The 24,583-nt window shown below is 51.1% G+C and overlaps 2 protein-coding genes across 3 annotated transcripts; one reads left to right on the forward strand and one right to left on the reverse strand.

Moving 5' to 3' along the window:
* Nucleotides 1-944: 944 nt before the first annotated feature.
* On the reverse strand, nucleotides 945-9,021 carry jdp2b (Jun dimerization protein 2b). Its single transcript, XM_061812886.1, has 4 exons — nucleotides 8,874-9,021; nucleotides 2,443-2,669; nucleotides 1,733-1,837; nucleotides 945-1,670 (listed from the first exon to the last, which is right to left on the reverse strand). The coding sequence occupies exons 1-4, from the start codon at nucleotides 9,019-9,021 to the stop codon at nucleotides 1,479-1,481; spliced, it is 672 nt and encodes a 223-aa protein (XP_061668870.1). The 3' UTR covers nucleotides 945-1,478.
* On the forward strand, nucleotides 8,981-24,243 carry fosab (v-fos FBJ murine osteosarcoma viral oncogene homolog Ab). 2 transcript variants are annotated; one of them, XM_061812885.1, is made up of 11 exons: nucleotides 8,981-9,086; nucleotides 9,414-9,586; nucleotides 11,632-11,829; nucleotides 14,050-14,086; nucleotides 15,962-16,439; nucleotides 16,550-16,762; nucleotides 17,160-17,230; nucleotides 20,336-20,483; nucleotides 21,612-21,768; nucleotides 22,263-22,652; nucleotides 23,351-24,243. In XM_061812885.1, the coding sequence occupies exons 2-11, from the start codon at nucleotides 9,479-9,481 to the stop codon at nucleotides 23,885-23,887; spliced, it is 2,337 nt and encodes a 778-aa protein (XP_061668869.1). In that variant the 5' UTR covers nucleotides 8,981-9,086; nucleotides 9,414-9,478; the 3' UTR covers nucleotides 23,888-24,243. The 2 variants fall into 2 exon arrangements, with proteins under 2 accessions (XP_061668869.1, XP_061668868.1); XM_061812884.1 differs by lacking the exon at nucleotides 8,981-9,086 and adding an exon at nucleotides 9,157-9,292.
* The last annotated feature ends 340 nt before the right edge of the window (nucleotides 24,244-24,583 follow it).

Below are 24,583 nucleotides of genomic sequence, written 5' to 3' on the forward strand. Positions count from 1 at the left end.
AAAAATTTACGCTTTCCTTTTTCTAAGCAATTTTGTCTCACCTGCCAGCCGTCGTTTTAGGACTCGAGTGGGCGGGGTCAAAGCGGGCGCGCCTGCCGTATTTGGTGGAGTCGGAGCAGAATTGCCGCGCAATATTATTGAGCTACGTCTTATTTTGGGATTTCAACTGGGAAGGGGCCGAGTTAGAATCCCCGATTTTGGGTTTTCTCCTGGGATTCCCAAACCATGCACAAGTCTGAATGCGGATTGTTTTTTTTTAATAGACTCTGTGATTGGCTGGCAACCAGTTCGAGGTCTACCTGACCTCGAGCCCAAGCGAGCGAACTTTCTGAAGGCTGCCAACGTACGAATAATCCAGGAACGCCGGTTCGATTCCCGCTCAGCGATGGTGTCACTGTGCGCCCTGCTACTGTCCGGCGACCGGTTCAGGGTGTGGTCTGCCTTTCACCCCAAGTTAGCCAGGAGAGGCTCCGGCACTGCCGTGACCCTTGTGAGGATAGGTGGCTTAGAAAATGGACCCGGCCTTTGCAACTAAATTTGTCACAAAGGTCCAGCAGAGGGCGCCACTCACCATCGAAAATCCTAGCGCGGCTCTCCTTTCTTTGGCCGACTAAGGTTTCTTTCCCCTTCAGTTTGTTTTCGACCGGCTTTGTAGTTTTGTACACAGACGGGAAATTTTAGAATGCGAGAGGTCGGAAAAAGTGCTGCGGGGTGTCCGAGTATGACTTCAATAATTAGGCCAGATGAAAAGTTGGAAAGATTCTCAATGAGAAACGTTGACGCCTGGCGTTAGAAAATAGATTTTAATCTACTCAGGCTAACAGAATCATACATGGCAGATAAATGTCCAGACATTGAAATACTGCTCAGCTGAAAATAGGGGGGGGGGGGGGGGGGGGGCAAGAGAGGGTTCACAGCTGTTTGACAGCGCAACACGACAGAAGACACGTTGAAGTTTTAATCATCACATCAAGTGATTGACGGGCGTTTCATACGCATAAATGTGTACAAAGCAGTATAAAACAAGTACAATAATAAATGGACAAAAAAAGGCTGTAAACATTTGAGTTATGTGCTATTTTTCATGACGCCAGCGTCACCACGAGTCGGATCAACCGGTAAACTGCCGTTGTTGGCGGGCGGGGGGGCGGATGAGAGCCCTTCCGAAAAAAAAAGAAAAAAAGTGGCAAACTCGCCTGGCGTACGAAGCAAAACCTGTGATGGCAGGCGACGGGACCACCGTGGTGGTGGTGGTGGTGGTGGGGGGGGTCGGAGAACCCTCAACAGTATTTGTGGTTTGTTCCCCCCCCCGGCCCCCTCCCGGATGCCGTTGGTCCCTTTTGTTTCGTTTCATACGCGCAACTGGTCATGGGTGACGAGGCACAGCAGGTGTCGGCAACGACGCGGCAATACTGCCCAAAAGCGTCCGTTTCGGAAATGGGAAATTTGGCACCGGGGGCTCGCCGTCCGTCCCGGCCTCACTTGGCGTCGGCGGGCAGCCGCTCCAGGAGGGGGTCGGCCTCGCCGTCGGGGGTCTTGACGCTGTCGGTCCTCACGATGCAAGTGGGCCGGTGCAGGTTGAGCATCACCATCAGCTGCTGCCTCTCCAGGCGGAGCTCCTCGATCTGAGCCTTCAGGTCCGAGTTGACCACCTCCAGACGTTCTGACTCCTGACCCGACGGAAACGGAGCGGGTCAGCTGCGTTCATGTGACTTGCGTGTCCGGAACTCACCCTCTGAAGGAAGTCAGTTCGTTCCTTCTTCTTGTTTCGGCAACGCGCCGCCGCCACTTTGTTTTTCTCTCGCCTTCGTTTCCTCCTCTCTTCGTCTTCGTCCATCTGCGAACGCAACGCAAGTTTCGCGCTTAAACCTTTTCTGAGCATCCAAATTCATCCGTTTGCCACGCCATCTCCTTTCTTTGTATTTTATTTTGCCGCCGTGCCGTATTTGCAGCCTTTTAGCAGAACTCGTTACTTCCGGCCCTTTATTCCAAACCGTTGGCACTAATCGCAGTTTTCGCCACGAGCGGGCACCGTCGCCGTCCCCCACGGCAACAGGACGTAAGCCGGCGCTAAAATGAACTTGTGACCCGACGGAGGACTCGACGGCAGCCCCCCTCGATGCGTCCGTTTGAAAAGTGCAACTTGTTTACGCGCCGACGTCAGCTGGCAGCGCAGCGCGAGTACGAGTTTGCGATTCCGACGTTGACGTTGCTCGCGAGACTGAAAACAACTCGATACGCGACTGAAAATATTTTGATGGTTTTACGTACGGCTGCGGTTGCTTCTAAAGTTGTAGTTGTACAGCCCTTTTTTTTTGTTTTTTTTTTTTCTCGTTTTGTTTCTTAATTACGACGACTGTAGGTTCTGCTAGCGCAAGCCGCTTTCTCTCTCTCTCTCTCTCTCTCTTGCGTCGCCGCTTCCCCTTTTTCTCTTCCCCTCACCTCCGTCTTGATGGCCAGCGGCCGCTTTCCCAGCCTGCCCAGGAATTGGAGCGGCGAGAAGACGGCGCCCAGCTGGCGGAAGTCGGCCAGTTTCAGCTGGTCGGTCAGCGTGGTGGCCGAGAAGCCCGCCAGCGGGCCCAGGCAGGGCAGGGAGCCCGCCGCCAGCGAAGGGTCCGGAATCTGTCCCGGCATCATGTCCCGCTCGGCCGCCGGCGCCGCCGCCGCCGCTGTCGGGAGAAGGAAGAGACAGGATCAGGTTATGCTCTTCTTTTAACTATTATTATTTGCCCCAAATCATTAAGCTAAAAAAAAAAAGTTGGCAGTTTTAGCCGCTTTCATATCGACGAGTGCAACTGGTGCACTTTCAATCGCAAAATAAACGAGTACATTAATAACAGTTTGCACCTGGCCGCTAACTCGACGCGCTCGCCAGGCCTCCCCTTTAAAAAAAAAAAAAAAAAAATCATCATCATCATAATTATTGGCAAACTTGGACGACGGTGAGCACAAGTGGGTAACATCGAGACCGGCACCTCACAAGCACACTTTCTTGTAATGCAAAAAACAAAAAATGATGATAATAATAATAATAATAAATCCTCCAGTTGATGAATCGCATCTCATGTTGTTAACACTCCAAAATTGGCACACAACGCCCACCGGTGGGACTTGACGTTGCCAGTTATATTCCCGATTGTCCTCCCCTCAGCTTTTTGGCAAGCGCTTCGGCGGCGGCGGCGGCGGACAGGTTGGACGAGAGCCCCCAACAAAGCCCCTCTCAGACGGAAGGAACAAAGAGCGGCATTGTGCAACGCTCTCAAACAGCTGACTGTGCTGCAGGCCCACGAGCTGACAGTCCAGGATGGATGGTAAGTTATACCGGGTACTCCCCCCCCCCCCCCCCCGCCGCACTATAAGGCGTGATACATTACAAAAGCCACAGAGGAAGGTTATGTAACGCAACTCTAATGTACTCCACCCCTGCAATATGGGCTGCGGGGGGGGGGGGGGGAGTGTTTTTACAGTTGGGACTGCAAGCAAAAAGGAGAAATTGAGTGTAGTCGGAAGAAATGTCCGCCGTATGTGTAAGTGCATCGTCTTTGCACGGACGCGCTCGCGTAGTTTCACTTTTCAGTGGAACTTTTCCCGCGTCGTCAAGCCCGCGTGATTTATTCGCCCCCGGGGCGAGTTACTGCAGAGCCGGCGTCGGTTGAGGCATTTCATTATTTAATTCCAACCACCCCCCCCTTCCTCCTCCTCTTTTTTTTTTTTTGGGGGGGGGGCTTCTCTCTCTCTCTCTCTCTCTCTCCCTCACTCACTCACTTCATGTGTGAGTCCCATTTACACGGCACTTGGCAGCCGTCTGTTGTTTTTGCCGGAGAGGAAAAGAACAAGACGGCTCTGGTAAAGATCTCGCTCAGACAAAATTGTCCCTCCGTGAAACGCAAGGACGGGGGGCCGCCAAGGACTTTTCATTTCACGCCGAGGCAGACCCCGGGGAGGGGGGGGGGGGGGGGGGGGGCAAGCTCATGTGGCAGCGGAGGAAGAGGGAGGTGAGGGCTACTAGAAAACGGGTCGAATGAATGAATCCGCGCGCCGACCCGACCGCCGAGTTCATCACGACTTGACAAACGTCTGACGGAAATGCCGCCCGAGAAACTGAGCACTCTGGGGAAAGGTTAAAGGTCAAAATAAATGGCTTGTGAAATTGACACACCACAAAGAAAGGTTAACAACCCTGCCAAATCAGTCACAAAAAAAAAAAATTGGCATATAAAATGAGTAGTCTGCGCTAAATGAAAGCGATGCAACTGCTACAACTTGGAAAAAAATGGAGGCTAGTCCATTTAGAATCGTTCATATTCCTGCACATAATTTGCGTTTGCTCTGCGACGACGAGACCGGCCCGAAACCCCGCCCCCATCCCTCGGCGTCACGCACCTCCACTCAAAGGTGACAACGGGGCACTCTGGAGCGAACGCGCCATCTGCCCGGCTCAAGGGAACATGCTCGTTTTCGGGGTGCAAGCAGCGCTAGCTAGCTAACTGCACGAGATAACCACAAATGCAAACAAAGTCGCTCAAGTGCAAGTTGGCCGATTCATGCCAGACTGTAAAGTGCGTCATCGGGTGCCGTTTTGGCCGCGCTAAAAATAGTTCTGTCTTTTGAACATTTTCAGCAATTATTTTCAAAATAAATATGATTGCGTCAGGTGTAAAAAAAAAATGTGCCGGACAAATATGAGCGTTTATCTGCGAGGCCCCGTAGCTCTGTGGTTAGAGCACTGGTTTGGTAAAGCAGGGGTTGTGGGTTCGTATCCCGCTGGGGCCTCCACTCCCTGAGAAGGGTCGCGTCAGGAAGGGCATCCGGCGTAAAAAAAATTGTGCCAACCGTATATCTGAGATGACACGCTGTGGCGACCGACCCCGAAAGGGGCAAGTCAAGAGAAACTCTCTCATCTGCGATGACGCGCCGCGGAGACCCCTAACGGGACAAGCCGTAAAAAAAAGTTCTGTATTTTCAAAATTCAACTTAATGAAGTGCAAAGCTACCAATCTTCATGGTTTACTGCTGTCGGTTTTTCCAAACTCGACGCCGGAAAGAAAGTCGAGCTTCTGCCGCACGACCGTACGCGTGGCCAAAACTCAGAATCGCGCGACTCTTTGCCATCATCTTATTTTGGTGTACGTGCGGAAATATAAATCAACGCACGGGAGGATGAGCTCATGCGGAACGACTTTTTCCATCCTACGCGACTACGGAACCCAAAGACCACGAAAGCCCGACTGCAGCTGATCAAAGAGAAATGTTTACAAACACTGCAGCAGGTCAAAAGTGTTTTTGTGCCAGTTTGTCGACGACGACGAGTCAGGCGAGATTGCTGCCAATTGGCAGAAATGATTTATGCGCCGTTCTAGAAGTCATCGTAACGTCTTCAAATCATTCCGTAAACGCTGCGTGGCGACCTTTCGGTTTGTTTTCGTTCGTGTTTCACATTTCCTCTGTTCGCCTTTCAAGCAGCCACACGAGACTCGGAACAAAATCCCCCTTCGAGTGCGGCGCATACTTCCAAAAAGACGAGAAGATCTTCACGACGTGTGCCAGCGCAGGCAAAACGCACGCATCAACAACTTGAAGCTGAAAGACGGATATTTCCTCTCGCCGGCGAGGATTAGCGCTCGACGTTTTGATGACGCAACGCCGTTACTGCGCTTTTGCGGCCGTGCGTGGGGGCGCGCGAGCCTCAAACAAAGACACCCACACAGGCCAGCGCTGGCTGGCGTGGGCGGGGCCAAGAAATTCATGCATTAGCTGTGAAATATAGGAGCCCGCTCAATGTCATTCCTGGCCGTGGCCCAAAACCAATGCGGCTTTTCCACACCAGCACATACGCGCCGTCCTGTATGGACATCTTAAATCCCGCCGCCAGCTCCGTTTCCTGAGGCATTCCTGAGAACAATTAGCAGTGCTGCGGAATTCCTTCCCAATCGCCGGCGGGACGACGGGCGGACCCCCACTCCGCCCCCATTATCCACAGCCACGACCAATGGGACGGGTCAAGGTGGGGTGGGGAGTTGGGGGGGGTACTTTCAAAGGCCTCTCGTTTGGGTCGGTGTCGCCCTGACCAGGTTCAGCTCCAAAAGTATTGGGACCGAAAGTGCAGCGCATGCTAAAGCCAACTAGCTAACAACGTTGACCTTGACCTCACGTCGGCTCGTAGACGAGCGTCTGCTCGTTCTGCCAGTTCTGCTTTGTACTGGGCGCATTTTCCACGTGTGAAACTTTGTCGGCCAAGTTTGCATTCGGGGGGCTCCCGGGCTCTCTTTGTACGAGCGCATCAACTTTCCGAAATGAAATCAGCCAGCGTACAAATGGAGAGAGTCTCGTCAGGCCACACACCAACATTTGGCCCTGACGAAACGCGGCGCCGGGGCCGAGGCGGGCTCCGTTCCGATCTCGGGCCAAGGTCTCGGCCGTCGTCGTTGGCGTGCCGACTTCCAGCCTTCCGCAATCCTCCGCGGAAATTGGGGAATTTGTCTCGAGGACAGGAAGAGTAGCCCAAATATACGACGGGCCTGACATTCCTGAGCGCTCTCGTCGGAGCGGCAGGACAAACGGGACGCGGCTGCGGAGATCGGGCCCGACGCGCGGCGAGGGCGCCGGAGCTTTTTGGCAGAACTTTGGAAAGCGCTTCATTCCACCTTTCGAGTCTCGACTTGGCTCGGAGCGGCTGCCGCTTTTAGAAAGCACCAGATGACTAAACCTCGCCACGAGCAATCCTTCAAAAAAGAAAAACTTGCGCTAATAACGGCGGCAGTCATTCCCTCCCCGTGCGGATGTTCGGCCGCGAAGGTTCCGAAAGAACACGCGGTCAGTCCACGGAGAGACGTTCCGACGAGCTCGCCGGCTCGACCCCCGCCGTCCTGGGTGGTCTCGCTTGATTTAAAACGTTCCTTTCCCCCCCCGTCCAACGCGACGTGAATTGAGATGAGTCTCGGGACCAGATGTGGATTAAATGACGGCAGACGAAAACGCGCAGCACTCCGCACCCGTGACAAATCTGCTACGCGATCCCAGACAATATGATATTGGCAACAAAAAAAAAAAAAAAAAAAAAAAAAAAGCCGTTTGGGATTACGTAACGCGCTTGTCGAGGCTTGGAATGGCGTTTGAGAATTAAGTCCTACGCGTCATCATCTGTCCGGCAGACCGTCCATTTTCTTGGCTCCAGAGGGCCACCGTGAAGGTTTTTATACACCGAGAAGGAAAAGCGCACGTCTTGACAGAACATGTGGAAAGCTTTACAGGGCCAACAATGCCACACTGATAATGTGATACGCTCAGCAGCAGCAGCAAATATTGGGGGGGGAGGGGGGCGCAGCTCTCAACAGTCCCGTTAGTATCACGAGCCGGCCGTTGCATAGTTGGCTGACTCGCCTGCAATGCGTCTGCAGTCTGTGCACTGCGGTGCAGCCCCGGCAATTCCAGCTCCCCACAGACGCGCTGGAAGGCATTTCTACTTAAAATAAACCACGCGCGCCCACGTCCAGCCTCCAGCTGCCCGTCAGCCTTTCTTCGGCAGCACCTTTTTGGTTTTTTGTACCCTAGGGATTTGCCCAAGGGGGACTCGGGACGCGCAAAACCACACAAAGGGGAGTTTGTGCGTCACGTAACGGCGCCGACCCCGCGTGGCGCGTAGCAGCCGGAGAGCCGTCCGGTCGCGAATTTGGAAAACGTTGAACCTTTAAAGCTGCGGGTCGCACGCCTGGCGGCGGACGTTCCGCCGTTGGCCTTTCCTATTCGGGGCCCTCGGGGCAGACGACGGGCCTCAACAACGTGCAGGTCGTTGAGCTCAAACTTTCCAAAAAGAACTTTCTTACTTCCCCAATTTGAGTTTGACTTTGCTAACCGACTGACTCTTGTGTTGGGGACCAGAGTTCAAAAGTGCCAGCTTTGGTCACACGAAACATTCGTAGATGCAAAATACTTACTCAGAGGGAACTTCTTCTGTCAATGGTGCAACTGCGTTCGCACACTGGAGGGGGAAAAAATGAAATTAAGGTGAGCATTCACGCCCAACGTAGCCGTCAGAAATGTTTGTCATTCTACTCAGTTTTGTCGTGCACTTGTGCTCAGTGAAAGTAGCGTTTGCGGCATATGAACTCTTGGCAATTTGCATGAAAGTATGACAGGAGTGGGGGGCCTCTCGAGAGTTTCCTTATTGGTCAACGATTGCGCTGTGCTGAGGTGGTCGAGTTGACTTTGAACCCCGTTGAAAATGTGTTTTTTCTGATCGTCTTACATATTCCGCCGGGCTGTTTAAAACGATGAGCGCACAAACATTAAACGTGAATTTGCCAGGATGGGAAACTGAGCCACGGCATCAACGCAAATCAAAGAAAGAAAGAAAGAAAGAAAGCACGCGGAACGGCGGCCAGGCTCCATCCGTCTCTGTGGCTGCTGCATTGCAATATTGCAAATGGCTCGGTTCCGATCTTAAAACGCTTGTAAAGTGAGCCATGTGTGGACTAGCGAAGGAAGTTAGCTAGCCGTCATCCTCCGACGTGTTGGCGTTACGTAACTGCGCTATAACACATTTATGCGCGCGCGCGGTGTTTAGCACATTTCACTAAATAAAAGTCAAGTCCAAATGAAAATCGAACCCAAGCTGAGAACGAGTTTATTTGCTGTGGGGGCGTGCGAAGCAGCAGCAGCCGTCGTTGTGACGACCGTGGAACGGAGGAAAGTTTACTCGTCGTAAAAGCACACAAGAGCACATGGCCGAGCGGCGGCCATTATTTCACAGAAAAGTACACATGTCAACAATGTACGTTATGCGTCAGCTAACAACTGGACAAGCCGTCAAATTAATACAAAGAAAAAAAAACCCCGCAGAAGCAACGACACAAGGTGGCGGGTCGCGCGCTTACCTGTTGTGCGCCCAAACAAAAATTGGGGGGGGGGAGGAAACGCGGACAAGGCGAGCCAGGATTTTTCTCGTCGTCGTTGTTTTGTTTGGTGTTTGTTTTTTTTCCAGGACTCGGCGGCGACTGCGGGGACTAGCCCGAGTGGTTGCATCAGCCCGCTTAAGTAGTGGGCCCGCTCCGGGAGAGCTCCGGAATGCGGAAGTGGCTGCCGCACACGTAAGCCTGCGTGACGTCAAGGCCCCCGAGACACGCCCCCTAGCAACCCAAAACATCCACAAAGCCTCCGAGCGCATGCGCAGACGCAGGTGGCCCGCAGACGACCAAGAGCAGAAAATACAAAGTGTCTTCTTTTTTCTTTTTTCGTCATATGTTTTTTACATCCATCGCTACGTCTTATTGTTTTGTTTGGATCACTATTCTCAGTACGTCTTGATTCTGTTTTCTTTCTTATGTTAGCGCTGCCTGTCTTTCGTGTTGGTGAGCAAAAGACAACATGCTGCCAGTGTCCTCTGCATTTTCTAAACTCTCGGAATCTTTTTCCAGGTTGTGCACCAATTTCAAGCCTTCCCGCCTCTTCCCTTTTTGTCACCTGAATTTCCAAAGTGTGGATGCGCAAATCCTTTTTGGCGGAGGAAACCTTGAAAAGTCCAAGTGGAGCCGATAAAGTTCGCCTTTCCAAAATGGGCCAAGGGCCAGTGGCATCATTCATCGAAGAGGTGAAAAAAAAAAAAAAACATTTTATTGAGCAACTCTTAGCGCTGAGCCATGAGGACGTTGATGAACCTTTTTTTTTTGTATTCGTCGTACTTTGACATATTAACCCCACGAATGTATTTTTGCTCTTATTTCTGATTGCAAATGAAACGTTTGGCTTTTTTATTGGTCGCTTCTGTATTTGTTGATGAGCTGGCTGCTGATTTGCTTTGTTTGACCCCTGCTTTGCCCCCCTCCCCGCGTGCCTTTCAGCACCAAATTATGTTTTTTCCAGCATAAATCTGGCGACGGCATTTGGCTCTTGAGGCAAAAAGCGCCCGCCATCTTTCTTGGTATTGATCTTGAGTCCCGACGTTGTCCAGGACTGTGTCCCCCACCTTGGTTGACCGCCCGCGTCCAGAAAGTTCCAGAAAATTCCCCCGCGCAACTTTTCACGCCTCTTCCGACCTCAAGTGTTGAGTCTCGGTAACAGCATGTCATCCGAACGAAAAGACATACCGCGGGATGCACTTTTTCCGCAAGGACTTTTTTTTTTTTTTTAAGCAACTCACATTTTCTTCAGTCGCTCGTTTTTTTTTTTTGTTTTTTTTTTGGGGGGGGGGCAAAGGTGACCGTCAGACACTTTCAAGCGTTCAGGACGACTCGGACATGTGCGCTCAAGCTCTTTTCACCACTTTATTTTGGTTAATAATGCAAAGAATCAACAGACCGCCTGGGTACAGTTCAATATTATTGAAAAAAAAACAAAACATATTTGGACATGAGAGCTTTTTGAGCCAATAGTGAGGATGAGCAGTGTCACCTTTTCCAAAGATGTAAAACAGGAGTTGGGGAAGTTTGATTTTTTTTTTTTTTTTCCTTCCTATTTCAGACACTTGTGTGCATCATTTCATTGGATCGTCTTCTCTTCTTCAGTCATATTTTTATCATCAATTTTGCATCTATGGTCAATTGTTCCACCCACAGCATGCCACCGTGGTTATTCCTGCCCCCCCCCCAAACCCACCCCCAAAAATACCCCACTCTGTTCCTTTTTTTTTAACATTCTAATTTGGTTCTGCTGTGATTTATGTCTGGCATCTGTGGGGGGGGGGGGGGGGGGGGGCTTCAGTGTGTACGTCACGGCGGCGGCTCCAAACATAGACGTGTGGCAGGACACATTTCAAAGGCGGCAATTCCGCTGAAAAGCGACCGAGACGGCGCTTCCGTACCATCGATGTTCGGCGCTTGCATAAATCAGTCCAAAAATGTTGTTAAATGTTCAGAGGATCACGTTTGTTTTTGATGGAAAGTGAAAATAAGTCCTGTCGCGTGGGAGAATGTTGTTAACAACCCTGCCCAATTTCCATGATTCCAAAAATCGACAAGTCATTTGATCGAGGCTTGCAAAATGCAAAATGGAGCCAATTTTTCTCACGCCTTTGACACGGGTCGGACCCGCCGGCACAACGTCAAGCGAAGTGTCGCTCGGCTACGTCCGCGATGTACAACCTGGGGAAAAAAAAAAAAAATGGGTGCTAATTCATCTGGCGACTGCACGGTTCAAGTGCACAAAGATGTCCGCTTGTGTCGGGGGGCTGGGGGGGCTTTTCGTAGCCACAACAACGAGGCGCTCTGCAGCTGCCGCAATCGGCCTTTCCGAAGAGAAAGTGCATTTTGGGGGGTGAACCTGGTCCAAAATCTTCCCAGATGAGCCCGAGAGAGGGAAAATCCACGTTGTCGGCCATTTTGACTCTCTGGTGCTCGGATGGCGACGCGGTCTCAAGACTTTGGATTTCGAACGTGCCGTGACGAGTGGCTGGCGGGAGTCGTGCCAACATCTCTCGCTGTTCGCTGCAGCCCAAAATCAGCAAGTTTTGTGCACTTGATTGGGAATTCTTTTCTTGTATTGTGTAGTACACTTGAATTATAGATGGTATTTTTGTTCCTAATTTTGGTATTTTGAATTGCATTTTCGCTGATTTTCTTTTGAAAACCCCCCCAATCATAAACGCATTTCGTCCATTTGCCGACCCGCCGCTGATTTTGCTTCTATGTTTTCTTGCAGAAGGACGCGACGTCGGCTCTTCGGGAAATTCCCGACTCGGCAGACGCCGTCCAGTCCGGTCCGATCCGATCAGGCCCTGACTCATTCCTCGGGCTCCGCCGCGGCGCAGACACCAGAAAGCGGGCGTCCCGTTTTAATTTCCTTCCTTCCTTCTTCTTCTTCTCCTTTTCGGAATCGTCTGAGACGGCTGCCCGACGCGTAAGTTTTCATATATTTCATAAGTGCGGAGGGCACAACGGGAAGTCCCCAGATTATTTACGAGTCCGGGGGGGGGGGTCACGGTCGGCACCTTCGCGTGGCACTTCGTCCATTTTGAGGGAAATTCCCAAAACAAAACGAGAACATCTGTACATTTGCCTTTTTCATCCAAAATTCAAATTTTCATGGCTGCTTTTCCATCTGGACAATATTTGACCGTGCTGCACTTTGATGATCTTGCAGCCTTTCTCCAAAATGCAGTTCAGCGCTTTTTGATGTGCGTGATTTCTCAAAGCGGCCTATCCGGGCTATCTTTGGGCCCGTCTCCAGCCAATCGCAGGGCACGTAGGGACAAAAAAAAAAAAACCCCACTTTGGTGTCGTTCAATTCATTTACTCAAGCGTCCGTTTGCAATGAAAATCCAACTGAAGAAATGAACAGGACTGAAAATGGCTTCCAGATAGCCGCTTAAAAGTTTCCGCGTGGCAATGTTGTCCTGCCGCCTCCGGCGGATGTCAAAAGTCAACACACCCCTGTCGGAAAAGCCACCGCTGTCTCATCTCAAACAACGAGCGCAAAATAAATCATCGTGAGAAGTAAGACGACCCTCAAAATTGGCCGCAAAGCCAGAAGAAAACGGCCGAGCGTCGTCTTCGTATGTCCGGACGGTGCGCGAGGGTTGCGAGACGGAAAGCCTTGGCTTAGCCCGAAAAGCGTCCCGGCCGGGATGCGCTTTGCGAAAAGGCACGCGTGGAAACCAAAAAGGAACTTTTGCCGCAAACGGCAAACTGGTCAGTCGTCTTTCTTCGGCCGAAGCCAAAGTGGAGGCGATCACGAAGAGTTCGTTCCAAGTTGGAGCAAAACGTGCCAAGGAAAGCCCACTAGAACAGCAGAACTTTCAGCGTACACACGTACTGACTGCCGTCCAACATGCATTTGAATGTGATTGGTCGATTCCAAACAGCCTCCTCCCCGGTCGTAACGTGGCGACTTTTGGGATTTGCACGCCGACCTTTGACCTACGTACTGAATCGACCTCCCCCCCCCCCCCCAACCGAGTCATCGGAACAAAACATCTGCGTTTGCGTGTCTCGTTTGCTCATGTTGTGATGTTTGTGGCCCCGACAGCTGCCTGCTTTTATGTTCATTTTTTATTTTGGGCTCCGCAGGCCGGGGGGGGATTTACACGGCGTTAAACGGAGCCTAGCATAGCAAGCGAGTCAGACGGCGTCGCCGCTGACGAACTCTCCCCGTTGTCGCGGCTAAAAGTGGGAAACGGGAAGCGGGAGGTCGGACGGGCGTCTTCCCCCCGTTAGCGCCCCAACGAGGAGCGACGCTCAAATGCAGCAGCCAACTGTTGCATCCTTTTGAACGTCAATTTGGGGACACGGACAAATGTTTCAATGAAATCATCACAGTTACATGCAAATTTGATCTAAATGAAAATATTTGTAAAATTAATCCAAATGTACCTCAAAGATAAGTAGAACTGAATTGTACTTGTGCAAATGTGCTGGATTTAAAAAAAAAAAAAACTTTTGGGTGCACGTTATTGGGAGCCCGCCTACCGCACTTTGAGAACCGCTGTGGGAGTTTTTAATCGGCGGCGCCAAAGCGCTCACTCTGTCTACTCAAGCCCTGTGTTATGTTGTACCCGTTTGCAATTGTGTGCTAGTAGGATTTTGATGACAGTACTGCACACAAATTGTGGCCCGTGAGGGTCGATGGGACACGGCAAAGATTGCAGCGCCCCCTAACGTGTCTAAAAGGTACTACGTTCCTCAGAGCTCAGCTCCGTTCACAGCCACCCTGAACGCACCCTTTTCGCTTTCTTTTTTTTTTTTTTTTTTTTTAACCTAACAAACTTCCAAACTTTGGCGAGTTCTTACGGGAAATAGTCGTCGAAACTCGCGCGTTCTTTTGTTGTTAACGTTTAGCTTAATTAAAAGAAAAAGAGAACGAGAACGCTCCGTTTTTCCTCAGGCGGCGAAGAGGACACAGCCGTCGCCATAGAAACAAAACAGCGCTTTGACGACACGCCCCCTCCCCCCCATATTTAGTCAGCGGACGTGACGTCTCGAGACAGCTGCGTAGTCACGTGTTGCCTTTACGGACCACGGAAATAGCAACGACTAACTCATGAACTCGGTCTCCCCCAGAAACGCTTTTTTTGAAAATGATTATTATTTTTAGCTAACGCGGCAAGTATTTCCTTTGCAGGACTTCCAACGTGATGGCTTTTCATTAAAATTCAAAGGTAATAATTCATTTAGTATTTTGTACTCATGTCCCCCATTAAATGATGAATTAATGGAGTTATTGTCAATATGTAAACCATTTACCTGACATTTGTCATTCATTAAATACTTGTATAAAAATAGCTATGTTCATGCGATTTTATATACAAGATAATAATTAACCGTTTTTGTTGACTATTAATTTTTGTAAAAAAAAAAAAAAAAAAGTTAAAATGCACATTTTTGCTGCATTTTTGTTTTACTTCTTCCACAAACGACTTCATTCAAAATAAATCCTCAGACCTTATAAGGATACACAAATATACAGGATACGTGTACATGCTGTATTTAATCTAAACATGTTTTAAGTTTTTGTGTTTTGTTTCCTACACCTATGAATGTGTGCGAAATCAACGAGCGATGTACGACAAACACTGTCCGGACTTTAATCCCTCTGTGCCATTGACGTATCGTGACGGGCGCAAGAACCGAGTGGACGACGACGTCATGTTGAAATGTCGCTTTTTATTACTTTCCTCTTCCGGCCGGTAGTTCTCACACATGAAAAAATAAACTATGTCATAAAATATGTCCTGGTGACATCCACATGAAAAAAATGTGACATTACACGGCACGATACACACGTTACGTGTGAAATGTTAACCCGTTAGCAGTCGGAAGTAACCCTGCTACCCCCTTTTTTTTTGTTGTATTTTTTACATCACAAGATTGTCTACGGCAACCAAAAGTACATTGAAGGGACACGACCGGAATAAGAAGGGATTTGCATGCGTGTTTTGGGCGGGGTACCCCCCTCCCCCCCCCCCCCCCTCCCCAAAAAAAGGGCAAATTCTTCAGCACTTCCATAAAAAGTTGTCAACGGCGCTTCGGACGTTTACACCACGGCGCACAAAAAGAAACGAGAATGCTTTCACGCCCACGATAACGCAGCAAATCTTTTCCATGGCTTCTGACCATACATTTATACATATATCTATTGTAAATGATACAGGATTAGAGTCGATCTGGACTCATCGTTTTTCATAAACGGACACGTCGTCGGTTATGGAACGTTTGAATGTGTCGAAAACGGCATGAGAACAAATTGCTTTAAGTGTCTTTTCGCTCTCAGATGTTTGAGAAGTGTCAGAAAACTTTTTATCACCTTCAGGTTGAGAGCCTCCACTTCCACCTGGCCCCACCCCCTTTCGACATTAACCAGTGAAAACAAGTTTCGTCGGATACGTTTGCGTAAGACGCCCAATGTTGTGTTTCACGCGTCGTAATTACCTTTGCATAGATGCTCCTTTCTTTTAGCCTGTCTATGGCATTTCACACGAGCACATGAACTAACTTTAGCTGTTGAACATTTTGCCGTTCAAACACACACGGTTGAATTGAATCAACCGGTTGAAACAAACACGCTGGGCCTCTTTTGGGGAGAACTGTGAGTGAAAAAAGGCGCAAAGGAATATTTGATATTCCGGATCACTTTTTTTTTTTTTTTCCCAGGCCGTTTCCAGTATCGCTCTTGAGTGCTCATCGATACGACGAGTACTTTTTGATACTTCAGACTTCAGTTAACAGTAATTCTGATTCTCACGCGTCTGCGAGCAGCCACACCGATTTACCATCGTGTTGAAGTGCCGCGGCGTGGCGCCAGCTACTGGCGAGGAAGACAATGTCGTCGTTTGTTTTTTTGCTGTAAATGCCAGTGGGTGGTACCGCTAGCCTTCACCTTAAATTAAGGCCAGCATCGCTCCGATACAGAAACCTGGTATCGGTACTCGCCCATCGCTCAGTAAAACTTTTTTTTTTAAATATAAAGTCGCTGCATATGGAACATTTCACTTCCCGAGAAACAAGTTGCTCATTGCGTAACTTTTTTTCTGAAGTTCACAGTGTGAGGAGCGTCGGGGAGTCCAGACCGTCTTCCGGGCCGCCCCCGTCGGCGTCGTCCAGGCCGAAGGAGAAGACGGCGCGGGTGCGGAAGTCGCCGCCGGGAGGCGCGCTCAGGCACGGGAGGTCGTCGGCCACCGACCTGCGCGAGGTTTCCCGGTCGGGCAGGCGCAGCGGCTCGCTCAGGTCTCCGACGTCGGGCACGAAGGGCGTCTCCGGGACCGGGTCGTCCTCGGGGTCCGCCGGGGTCTCGTCGTCGTCGCCTCTGGAGCGCAGCAGGACGTTGGAGTTGCCGCAAATGGCCGCGGCCGGGACGCGGGGGTCCTCGTTGTCGCTTTCAGGTGACGCCATTGCGACGTCCCGCTCTTCCTCTTCCTCCATTTTGCAGGAGGACAGAACCCGCTCCAGTCGCTCCTTCTCCTTCAGGAGCTCGTCGATCTCCGACCGGAGGCTCGACTTCTCGTCTTCCAGTTGGTCGGTTTCCTGATGTGGGGGAACAAAAATGGGCAATGCTCGTGCGCTCTTTGAAGCGGGACAACTTTTTTTTTTCTTTTCTTTTTTTTTTTTCCCCTCTCCACGTACAGCTTGCAGGGCGTCGGTCAGCTGCCGCCGCCTGTTCCGGCATTTCGCTGCAGCGATTTTGTTCCTCTCCCGCCGGATCTGCCTCCCGTCGTCGTCGTCTTTGCAATGCTGCGGATGTGCACACGAAAGCCAAATGGAAAGGACGCAAACTCAAACGTGGGATGCACCCCAAAAGTTCAACTTGGAGTTCAGCGTCAAAACAGTCAACAGGAAAAGTGAGCAGTGCGCTTCGAACGGGTACCGCCAGTAGACTCAAAATTACCCCGTTGATGTTATTGTGAGTGCGACTGTCGTCTGTCTTCACGTGCCCTTCGATTGGCTGGCGACCAGTTGTAAGTATAACCCGCCTCCGGGATAGGCTCCGGGACTCCCGCAACCCTTGTGAGCGTCAGCGGCTCGCATCACGACTGGACTGGCGTGCTGTTCTCTGGCGTTCTCCCGCATCGCAAAACATTTTAGTGTTTTAAGTGAAGGCCGGAAATTGCGTGCGCTCCGCGATTGGTCGACGACGATGTTCTGCGTGCCTGCGACCATTCGAAACAGATTTTTTTGTAATGTATGATATCAAAGCCTGAGTACTTTTACATTATTTGATCTTTGTTGTTATTACAGTATTACCGTGTACCTACATGACAGCAGCAAATGGATTCTTGGAAATGAACGCGGCGTGCAAACGTCAGCAGGTTGGCATCACGCACGCACGCACGCATCAACGTGGCGAACCCCACACAGCAGCAGAACATCACCGTTCGGGTTTCCTCGCGTTTGCGCTTGGTCTCCCACCTCTACCTTGTCCTTCTGCGGTTTCCTGGAGGCGGCGGCGGCTTCGGCCACCGCGCTCGGCTCCAGCGGGCGCTTCCGAGCCGCCGGCGAGATGCCGCCCGCCGTGGGGACGAGACAATCCGAAGCGCCGCTGTCCGCGTCCTGCGGGTGGGGGGTGGGGGAGAGAATCGCATTATGTGGCAATTCCCATACAATTACGTGACGGATTCACTTTGTTTGTTTTGTTGACCTCTTGGTTGTCATCCGCCGGTGACGGAGGCTGCAGGCTGCGCCCGAGGGTGTCCCCGCCAGGCGATCGTGACGAATAATCCGGGTGCATGATATTGTTTTAATCTGCAAATGGCAAAAACTATCTGTGTGTCTCCCCTTGGGAAACAGGAAAAAAAAAAAAAAACGCTAAGAAGAGAGCAGGAAAGCTTCACTGCTGATCTGCAGCGAGTCGGTGAGGGGGGACCGATTTTTGTACTCGGCTGCATTTTTATGAATGAAACGTAAGGGAGCGAACCATTCGGTGGAGGGGGGGTCTGCAACAAAACGCCGCGCCGCTGTCTTTGGACGACGTCGACGTAGAACGCAAATGCGACGAACGACGAACTCGACTCAAACGTGTTTTTTTTTTTGCGGAAGCAGAAGGAGGCTCGTCTTGCCCCCCCGCCAGCGCGCGACGACGACGCCCCGGCATGAATGAACCGCGTCACGCATGCACGCGCGCACGCACGCAGGCAGGCACGTTCTGCCTCATTGCAACGTGATCCGTGCACCTTGTTTCGTTTCGCAACGACATTTTCATTTTTGTCCAATCGTCATTTTCGCACCGCTGCCCGACGCGGCGATGTCACGTGCTCGTTGCATTATTATGCAATTCTTTTCACGAAAGCTACAGAATCCAATAAGTCTGTCTTGTCATTTACGGCCCACCGTGTAAAAAAAAAAAAAAAATGGAGCTCCAGTCCCCCCCCCCCAAACAAAAACAAAAAGTGTGTGTGGAGGGGGGGCAGTATGGACACATCGCACCATATACGGTACTTCCGGCAAACGGGCGCACATGAGGGGGGGGGGGCACCTGACATCTGTGTCCCTTATTATTAAAAGAAGACAATCACAATGTAACGTGGAAAAATGTTTAGTATACATGTAAAAAATACAAATGACAATAAAACGCATTAAAGTTCAAATTAGTAGACTTGTGAACAGTCCTGCCACATTTGAATGATTAGGAAAAAAATCAGCTGTGGCGCGCTGGCCTCACAGTTATGAGGTCTGGGGTTCGAATCCCGGCCCCCTCCTCTGTGGAATTTGCACCTCTCCGGACGGGCATTGCGGTTTCCTCCCCCATCCCAGAAACGTGCATTCATTGGAGACTCTAAATTGCCCCTCCAGGTATGATTGTGATTGGTCGTTTGTTTGTATGTGCCCTGCAATTGGCCGGCAATCAGTTCAGGGTGCGCCCCCGCCTCCTGCCCAATGACAGCTGGGATAGGCTCCGGCACTCCTGCGACCCTTGTGAGGATGAGCAGATCAGAAAATGGATGAATGGAAGGGAAAAAAAATCACGTGTATAAAATCGGGCTATCCAAAATCGAGTCATTGTGGGGGGGGGGGGGTGGGGGGGGATTCTCTGAAGCCACGCCCACCACACCCTCAACTCCTCAGGCCAGACGTCAGCTGGTGGGGGCCACTCGAGCTTCCTAATGTCCTTGTTTCCTTGCCACCTTCCCTCTCCGTGTTGTTCCTTCCATTGTCCTTCTTGCCCTCCTTTCCTCCCTTCCTTTCTTTTCTACCACACTTTTTTTTCCCCCTTTCCTTCCTTCCTCACCGGCTTCCTTCCTGTCCCCACCTGCGACCCCCCCCCCTCCCCCCGCATCTGCAAGAGTGTTCCCCTGACTTGCCTGATGTGAAATCTACGAGCTGTTTTTAGACTGCTGATGACATCACGAGCCCATTGTGGGAGGGGGTCATTGTGCATAGAACAGAACGGAGAGGCGGGGGGGGGGGGCTTCCCGGCAGCCACTGCCCCCTCTGCCTGGCGAGGGAGGAGGGGGACGGGGGTATTTACTGGCACATCACTCGGTGGTCCGCTTGAGCCAGGGGGGGGGTTCAAAGTTCACCCCGCAAAGGCAGCGTAGCCTGAAAACGTCGTGAGGTGATTGAAACCAAACGCGAGATCGGCCGCGTTGTCACGGAAGCTCGCGAGGCGGCCGCAGACCGCAAGATGGCGCGCTCAGGTCGCCCGCACCGGTGTCAGTTTGCAGCCTCGGAACACGGACGGAAATTTCACGCGAGACGTCTCACTCCGCCCGTCTTTCTGGAAGCTTCGCGGTGACGTCACAAAGCCGCCTCGGGAGTCTGCTTCTCTCGTTTTGTCTTTTTTCTTGCGGAGCGATAACTCATATTTACATAAACAATCTTGGTCGCAAGACGAGAGGCGCGCGTCACTGACGCGAAGGGGTGGAGTGTCGCCATGGCTACCAGGAATATGCAACAACAATAACAACAACAACATCGACGACGAACGTTTACGTGAAACGCGCATCAATCGTGCCAAATCTTTTCTTCTTTGTCTTTTGGCCCCTGGCAACTTTTTATGTTTGTACTTGTTTTTTCATATTCGTACAAGACACACGTCATGCCTACAAACACGCAAAATAAGCAAGATGATAAGATGATCTTCTCTTTCCTTATATTTAGCAATTATGATCCCTGTCGTGTTTTTGAGTGTCCAGAAAAGAACTACTCAAAAATGTTTTTGTTTTTTTTCCCCCCACGATTTGCATTAATTTGTCAGTACTTCTAGAATAAATCAGAACAATCTCAACCAATTCAATAAGATACACGTAATTTATTACTCGTGTTAATTCTACAGGTAAATAAATAAAAACTACCATTAGAATGCCAAAAGTTTTCAAATCTCTGGTTGTATTTGTACAGCCACTAACAATGCTGATGAATGAAAATATGATTTCTCCTCCCCCCCCCCCCCCCCCCTTTGACCGGTTGTGATGCAGCTCGAAAGCCGAGAGGCGAGAGGATTCCCTTCCTCGGCCGGGGAACACCTTTTGTCGAGCGGTACCGGGCTGGAAAAGTACAGTGCGGTCCGCACGCACAGGCGCGTCCTGTTGCGACACGGCCGCGCCCGCGACAATTGACAGAAAGGTACGAGCACCGCCCCGGGCCCTTGGACTCCTTTGTTTGTCCTCTTGTAACTTGACACCTTTTACGACTCAAAGGCATTTCCAGCGGCGACATTTGGGTGTGTTGTGATGAGATTCGAACAGGGAACTCCTGACAGCTGGTCTGCCGATGCAACGTCAAATTCAAAATGTCGAAGTTTTGCAAACAAACACTGAGTTAAATGCCCAATTCAATTAGCCACGTTCACACAAACAATTTGTTGCTCATTTTTTTTTTTATATTATTTTTTAATATGAATTAAAAAAAAATACCAAAAACAGTGGCCGGATTGTCTCGGACAAACATTGAACCAATCAGGATGTATTGTGATTGTCTCTTCTCTAAAGCCGCGAATCTTGACGTCTTTCTAACGCAGTTTGATTCAAGCGGGTCACCAGGTCCATATTTGGGAATGAAAAGTTGAAAAGTCAACACAAGCGCGCGCAATGTTAGCTTTGCCACGGCGTACTTTTGCTTTTTTTTTTTTTTTTGTGCCGCGCGTTATCTTTGCGACTTTGGAGAGTTTGTTGTCTTACGTAATGTGACGCCGACCGGCTCCCGGATTTACCAGCAGGCCCCGCCCACTTTCACAGGATGCGCCATATATGGGAACTGACGTAGTGGGGATCCCGGAGCGGAATCTTCCATTTGCTCCGAAGCGGTAGGGACGCCAATGCTAAAATGTCGACTTTGTGGCGCAACCGTGGGAAAAGGGTCGCGTCGACTCGCGGCTATTTTCAACGTCGCGTCCATTTGGAGACGTCGCGCGCTCCAATAGCTCGGCGCGTTCTTCCGGGTTCCTTCCCTTTGCCCCCTCGGTGTGTCCCCCCTCACCCCCCGCCCTCGTCGACGTCATTGAAGCGGCCCGCTCTCAGGCTATAAAATGGCCACCAGCAGAAGCGCAAGACAATTCGCTCTCGGTCGCCTCGCGGACTTACGGGACCTTCCCAAGAATTTGGAACTTGGCTCTTTTGTTGTTGTTGTGGTTTTTACAACAAAAAGAGGGGAAAAGGCCAAGAGGAGGAGAATTAAAACAACTTCAAGCCTCTAACGGAGGGATTTGCTCAGTTTTTTTTTTTCCCCTTCCTTTTCCGGCTCTTCCTTCTTCAGTGCTGCGGCGATGATGTTCAACGTGTTCAACCCGGACTGCGACGCCTCGTCCCGGTGCAGCACCGCGTCCCCGGCCGCGGACAGCGCCGGCAACCTGGGCTACTACCACCCGTCCCCGGCCGGCTCCTGCTCCAGCATGGGCTCTCCGCAATCGCAGGTACGGTTTTTGCTGAATCCAGATGAAATGAGACTTGCGTGCGGCCACTTGGTGCGCGATTGGGGGCGTTTGCGTCGCTCCACTGAAGAATCTTTGGAATCAGTTGACTTCATTCAAATGTCTTAATTGTTGCGCTAAACAGAAGAATTGGGGCCCGAGTTCACTTGTGTTGTGTTGTGTGCGCGCGTATAACTTCAGATCAATACACTTGAACGGAATCACGAATCAGGGTTTTGAACAAGTTTGTCGATCAACTTGCACGTGGCCTTCACGCACAGTAAATTGAATTATTTCACGTTGATTTGTTCCAAGTGCAAAATCTGAAAGCGGCTTACCAAATTTTCGGAAGCGCTGCGATGATAACGCCGGCAATGTATGAATGACCTGAGCCGCTTATCCTCACGAGGGTCACGGGTCCAACGTACAGGAATTGTAAGCATCTCTCTCCCAGAATCGTGCTGACGTTTTTTTTTTTTTTTTTTTCGCTGTGGCAGGATTTCACGGAGCTGACGAGCACGAGCGCCGCCTTCGTCCCCACGGTGACGGCCATCTCGGCCAGCCCCGACCTGCAGTGGATGGTCCGGCCGCTGGTGTCCTCGGTGGCCCCCTCTCAGCGGGCGCGCCCCTCGGGCTACCCCCCGAAGGTCTCGGCGCCGTCCCGACCTCACGTGGCCGCCAAGAGAGGCAGGACTGAGCAGGTGAATGAACAGATTTCGTCTGCCGGTCGGTCCTCGTCGTTTGACGCGAGAGTTAACGTTTGCTTTGATTTCTCTCAGGTTTCACCTGAGGAGGAAGCAAAGAGGAAAATTCGCAGGGAGAGAAACAAGCAAGCGGCCGCCAAATGCCGCAACAGGAGGCGGGAGCTGACCGACACTCTCCAAGCTGTGAGTTCTCCCGCACAACCGAAATCTTACCTTGACTCGAGAGGGTTTTTTTTTTTTTTTTTTTAAATCACAAGTCGTCAATTTCTATTTTTTTTTTTTATGCGTTCCGAGTGAGGTTTGGATGGGCTTTGAGCCATTTAGTGAGCAATACGAAGGAATCGCGTAGCCGGTTCTGCGTTATTTGCAGAACACCTTTTGGCTCCAAACACAAAACGAGGACACTCACAAGGAGGGAATCTGACGTTAGCCACGCCCCTTTAAGAAAGAACCCAACCAGCGCGCCGGGGCTGCAATATGCACAAATTCCTCTTGGTAAAACCGGTTCATTGCTCTTATTTTCTTTTTTTGAATTCAGCGGGCAAAAGGTTCGGTCGTTTCCGACGGATACCGGTCCAAATAGCCTGCGTACTTTTGACACGCAACATGAAGAGGTGGCTGTTGCGGGCAAGTAGGACTTAGCTGATTTTATTTTGAAGTATTGTCTGGTACGCGATGGCTCGAAATATGGCCGGTATTGGCCCCATATCTGGTCCCGGTTGTGGCCCATGACTCGAGACTCTGTCGGATTCCGAGCTTAGTCGCGACCGACCGAAACTCTCTCAAGTCGAGGCACCGCTCGCGCTTTCGCTGGCGCTTTCGCTTCGCAGCGCGTCAGCTCCCCGGCACTTCGCTCACGGCTCCTCCTTTTGTCCGATCAGGAAACGGATCAGCTGGAGGACGAGAAGTCCAGCCTCCAGAACGACATCGCCGAGCTCCTGAAGGAGAAGGAGCGTCTGGAGTTCATCCTGGCGGCCCACCGGCCCATCTGCAAAGTGCCCTCCCAGCTGGACTCGGACTTCCCGGCGACGTCCGCCTCCCCGGCCCGCTCTCGCCTCTCTCTCTTTTCCGCCGGCGCGGTGAAACTGAGCGAGCTGGACGCCTCCGTGTTGGAGGAGTCCCTGGACCTGCTGACCGACACCGAGATGGAGCGCTCGGTCCCCGAGGTGGACCTCTCCGCCTCGCTGTGCGGCGCTCACGACTGGGAGCAGCTGCGGCCGTCGGTGACCAGCGGCGACTTCGAGCCGCCGCTGGTCACGCCCGTGGTCGCCTGCACGCCGTCGGCCTCCTCTTTCGCGTTCACCTTCCCCGAAGCCGACGCCTTCCCCGGCTGCGGGACGGCGCGCAGGCGCGCGAGCGGCGGCAACGACGAGCAGTCGTCCGACTCGCTCAACTCGCCCACGCTGCTGGCCCTTTAAGACCCGACTTGGCGGACGAACTCGGCTGCCTTTTTTACGTTGTAGCACGTTGGAACCGATACCACCAAGTCATTTCTTTTTGAAAGGTGCTACGTGAACGTGAAGCCGACAGACTTTCTGTACGTTTTCGGAGCAATAGTGTGAATGTGCAGAGACAAAAAAAAAAAAAAAGTCCGGCTGATCTGTCCTTAACTTTATAATATGTATCAAAGTTTTCTGTGAAAACTTTTTTTTTTTTTTCTTAATTTATGAGATTTGACTTATTTTTCTACGACTCCAGCAAACACAACTCCATGTGAATGTGACATTATATATGTATTGATGTCAATAAAATGTTAGCGATATTGAAACAGATACGTTTTCATCTGGTGGCGTTTGTTCTTTTAAAAAAAAAAAAAAAAAAAATATGGGTGGCATGCGTCTCAACTTTGGAAGCGAAGGGTCACGGTCGGAGTCCCGCTGCTGTTAACGGAAAGGCCAATCTGCCTCCTGATGACGGCGGAGGGGACCCGCGTGTTTGTGAACGCACTTGAATTAGCATTGGCCTCGCAGCTCCGAGGACCGGAGTTCAAATCCCGGCCTCGCCTGTGTGGAGTTTGCATCTTCTCCCTGTGCCTGCGTGACTTTTCTCCGGGTGGGCACTCGGCTTTCCTCCCGCATCCCAAAAACATGCAACATTAATATTGGACACTCTAA

The sequence above is a fragment of the Syngnathoides biaculeatus genome, chromosome 23 (genome assembly GCF_019802595.1).
Source record: "Syngnathoides biaculeatus isolate LvHL_M chromosome 23, ASM1980259v1, whole genome shotgun sequence".
NCBI lineage: Eukaryota > Metazoa > Chordata > Actinopteri > Syngnathiformes > Syngnathidae > Syngnathoides > Syngnathoides biaculeatus.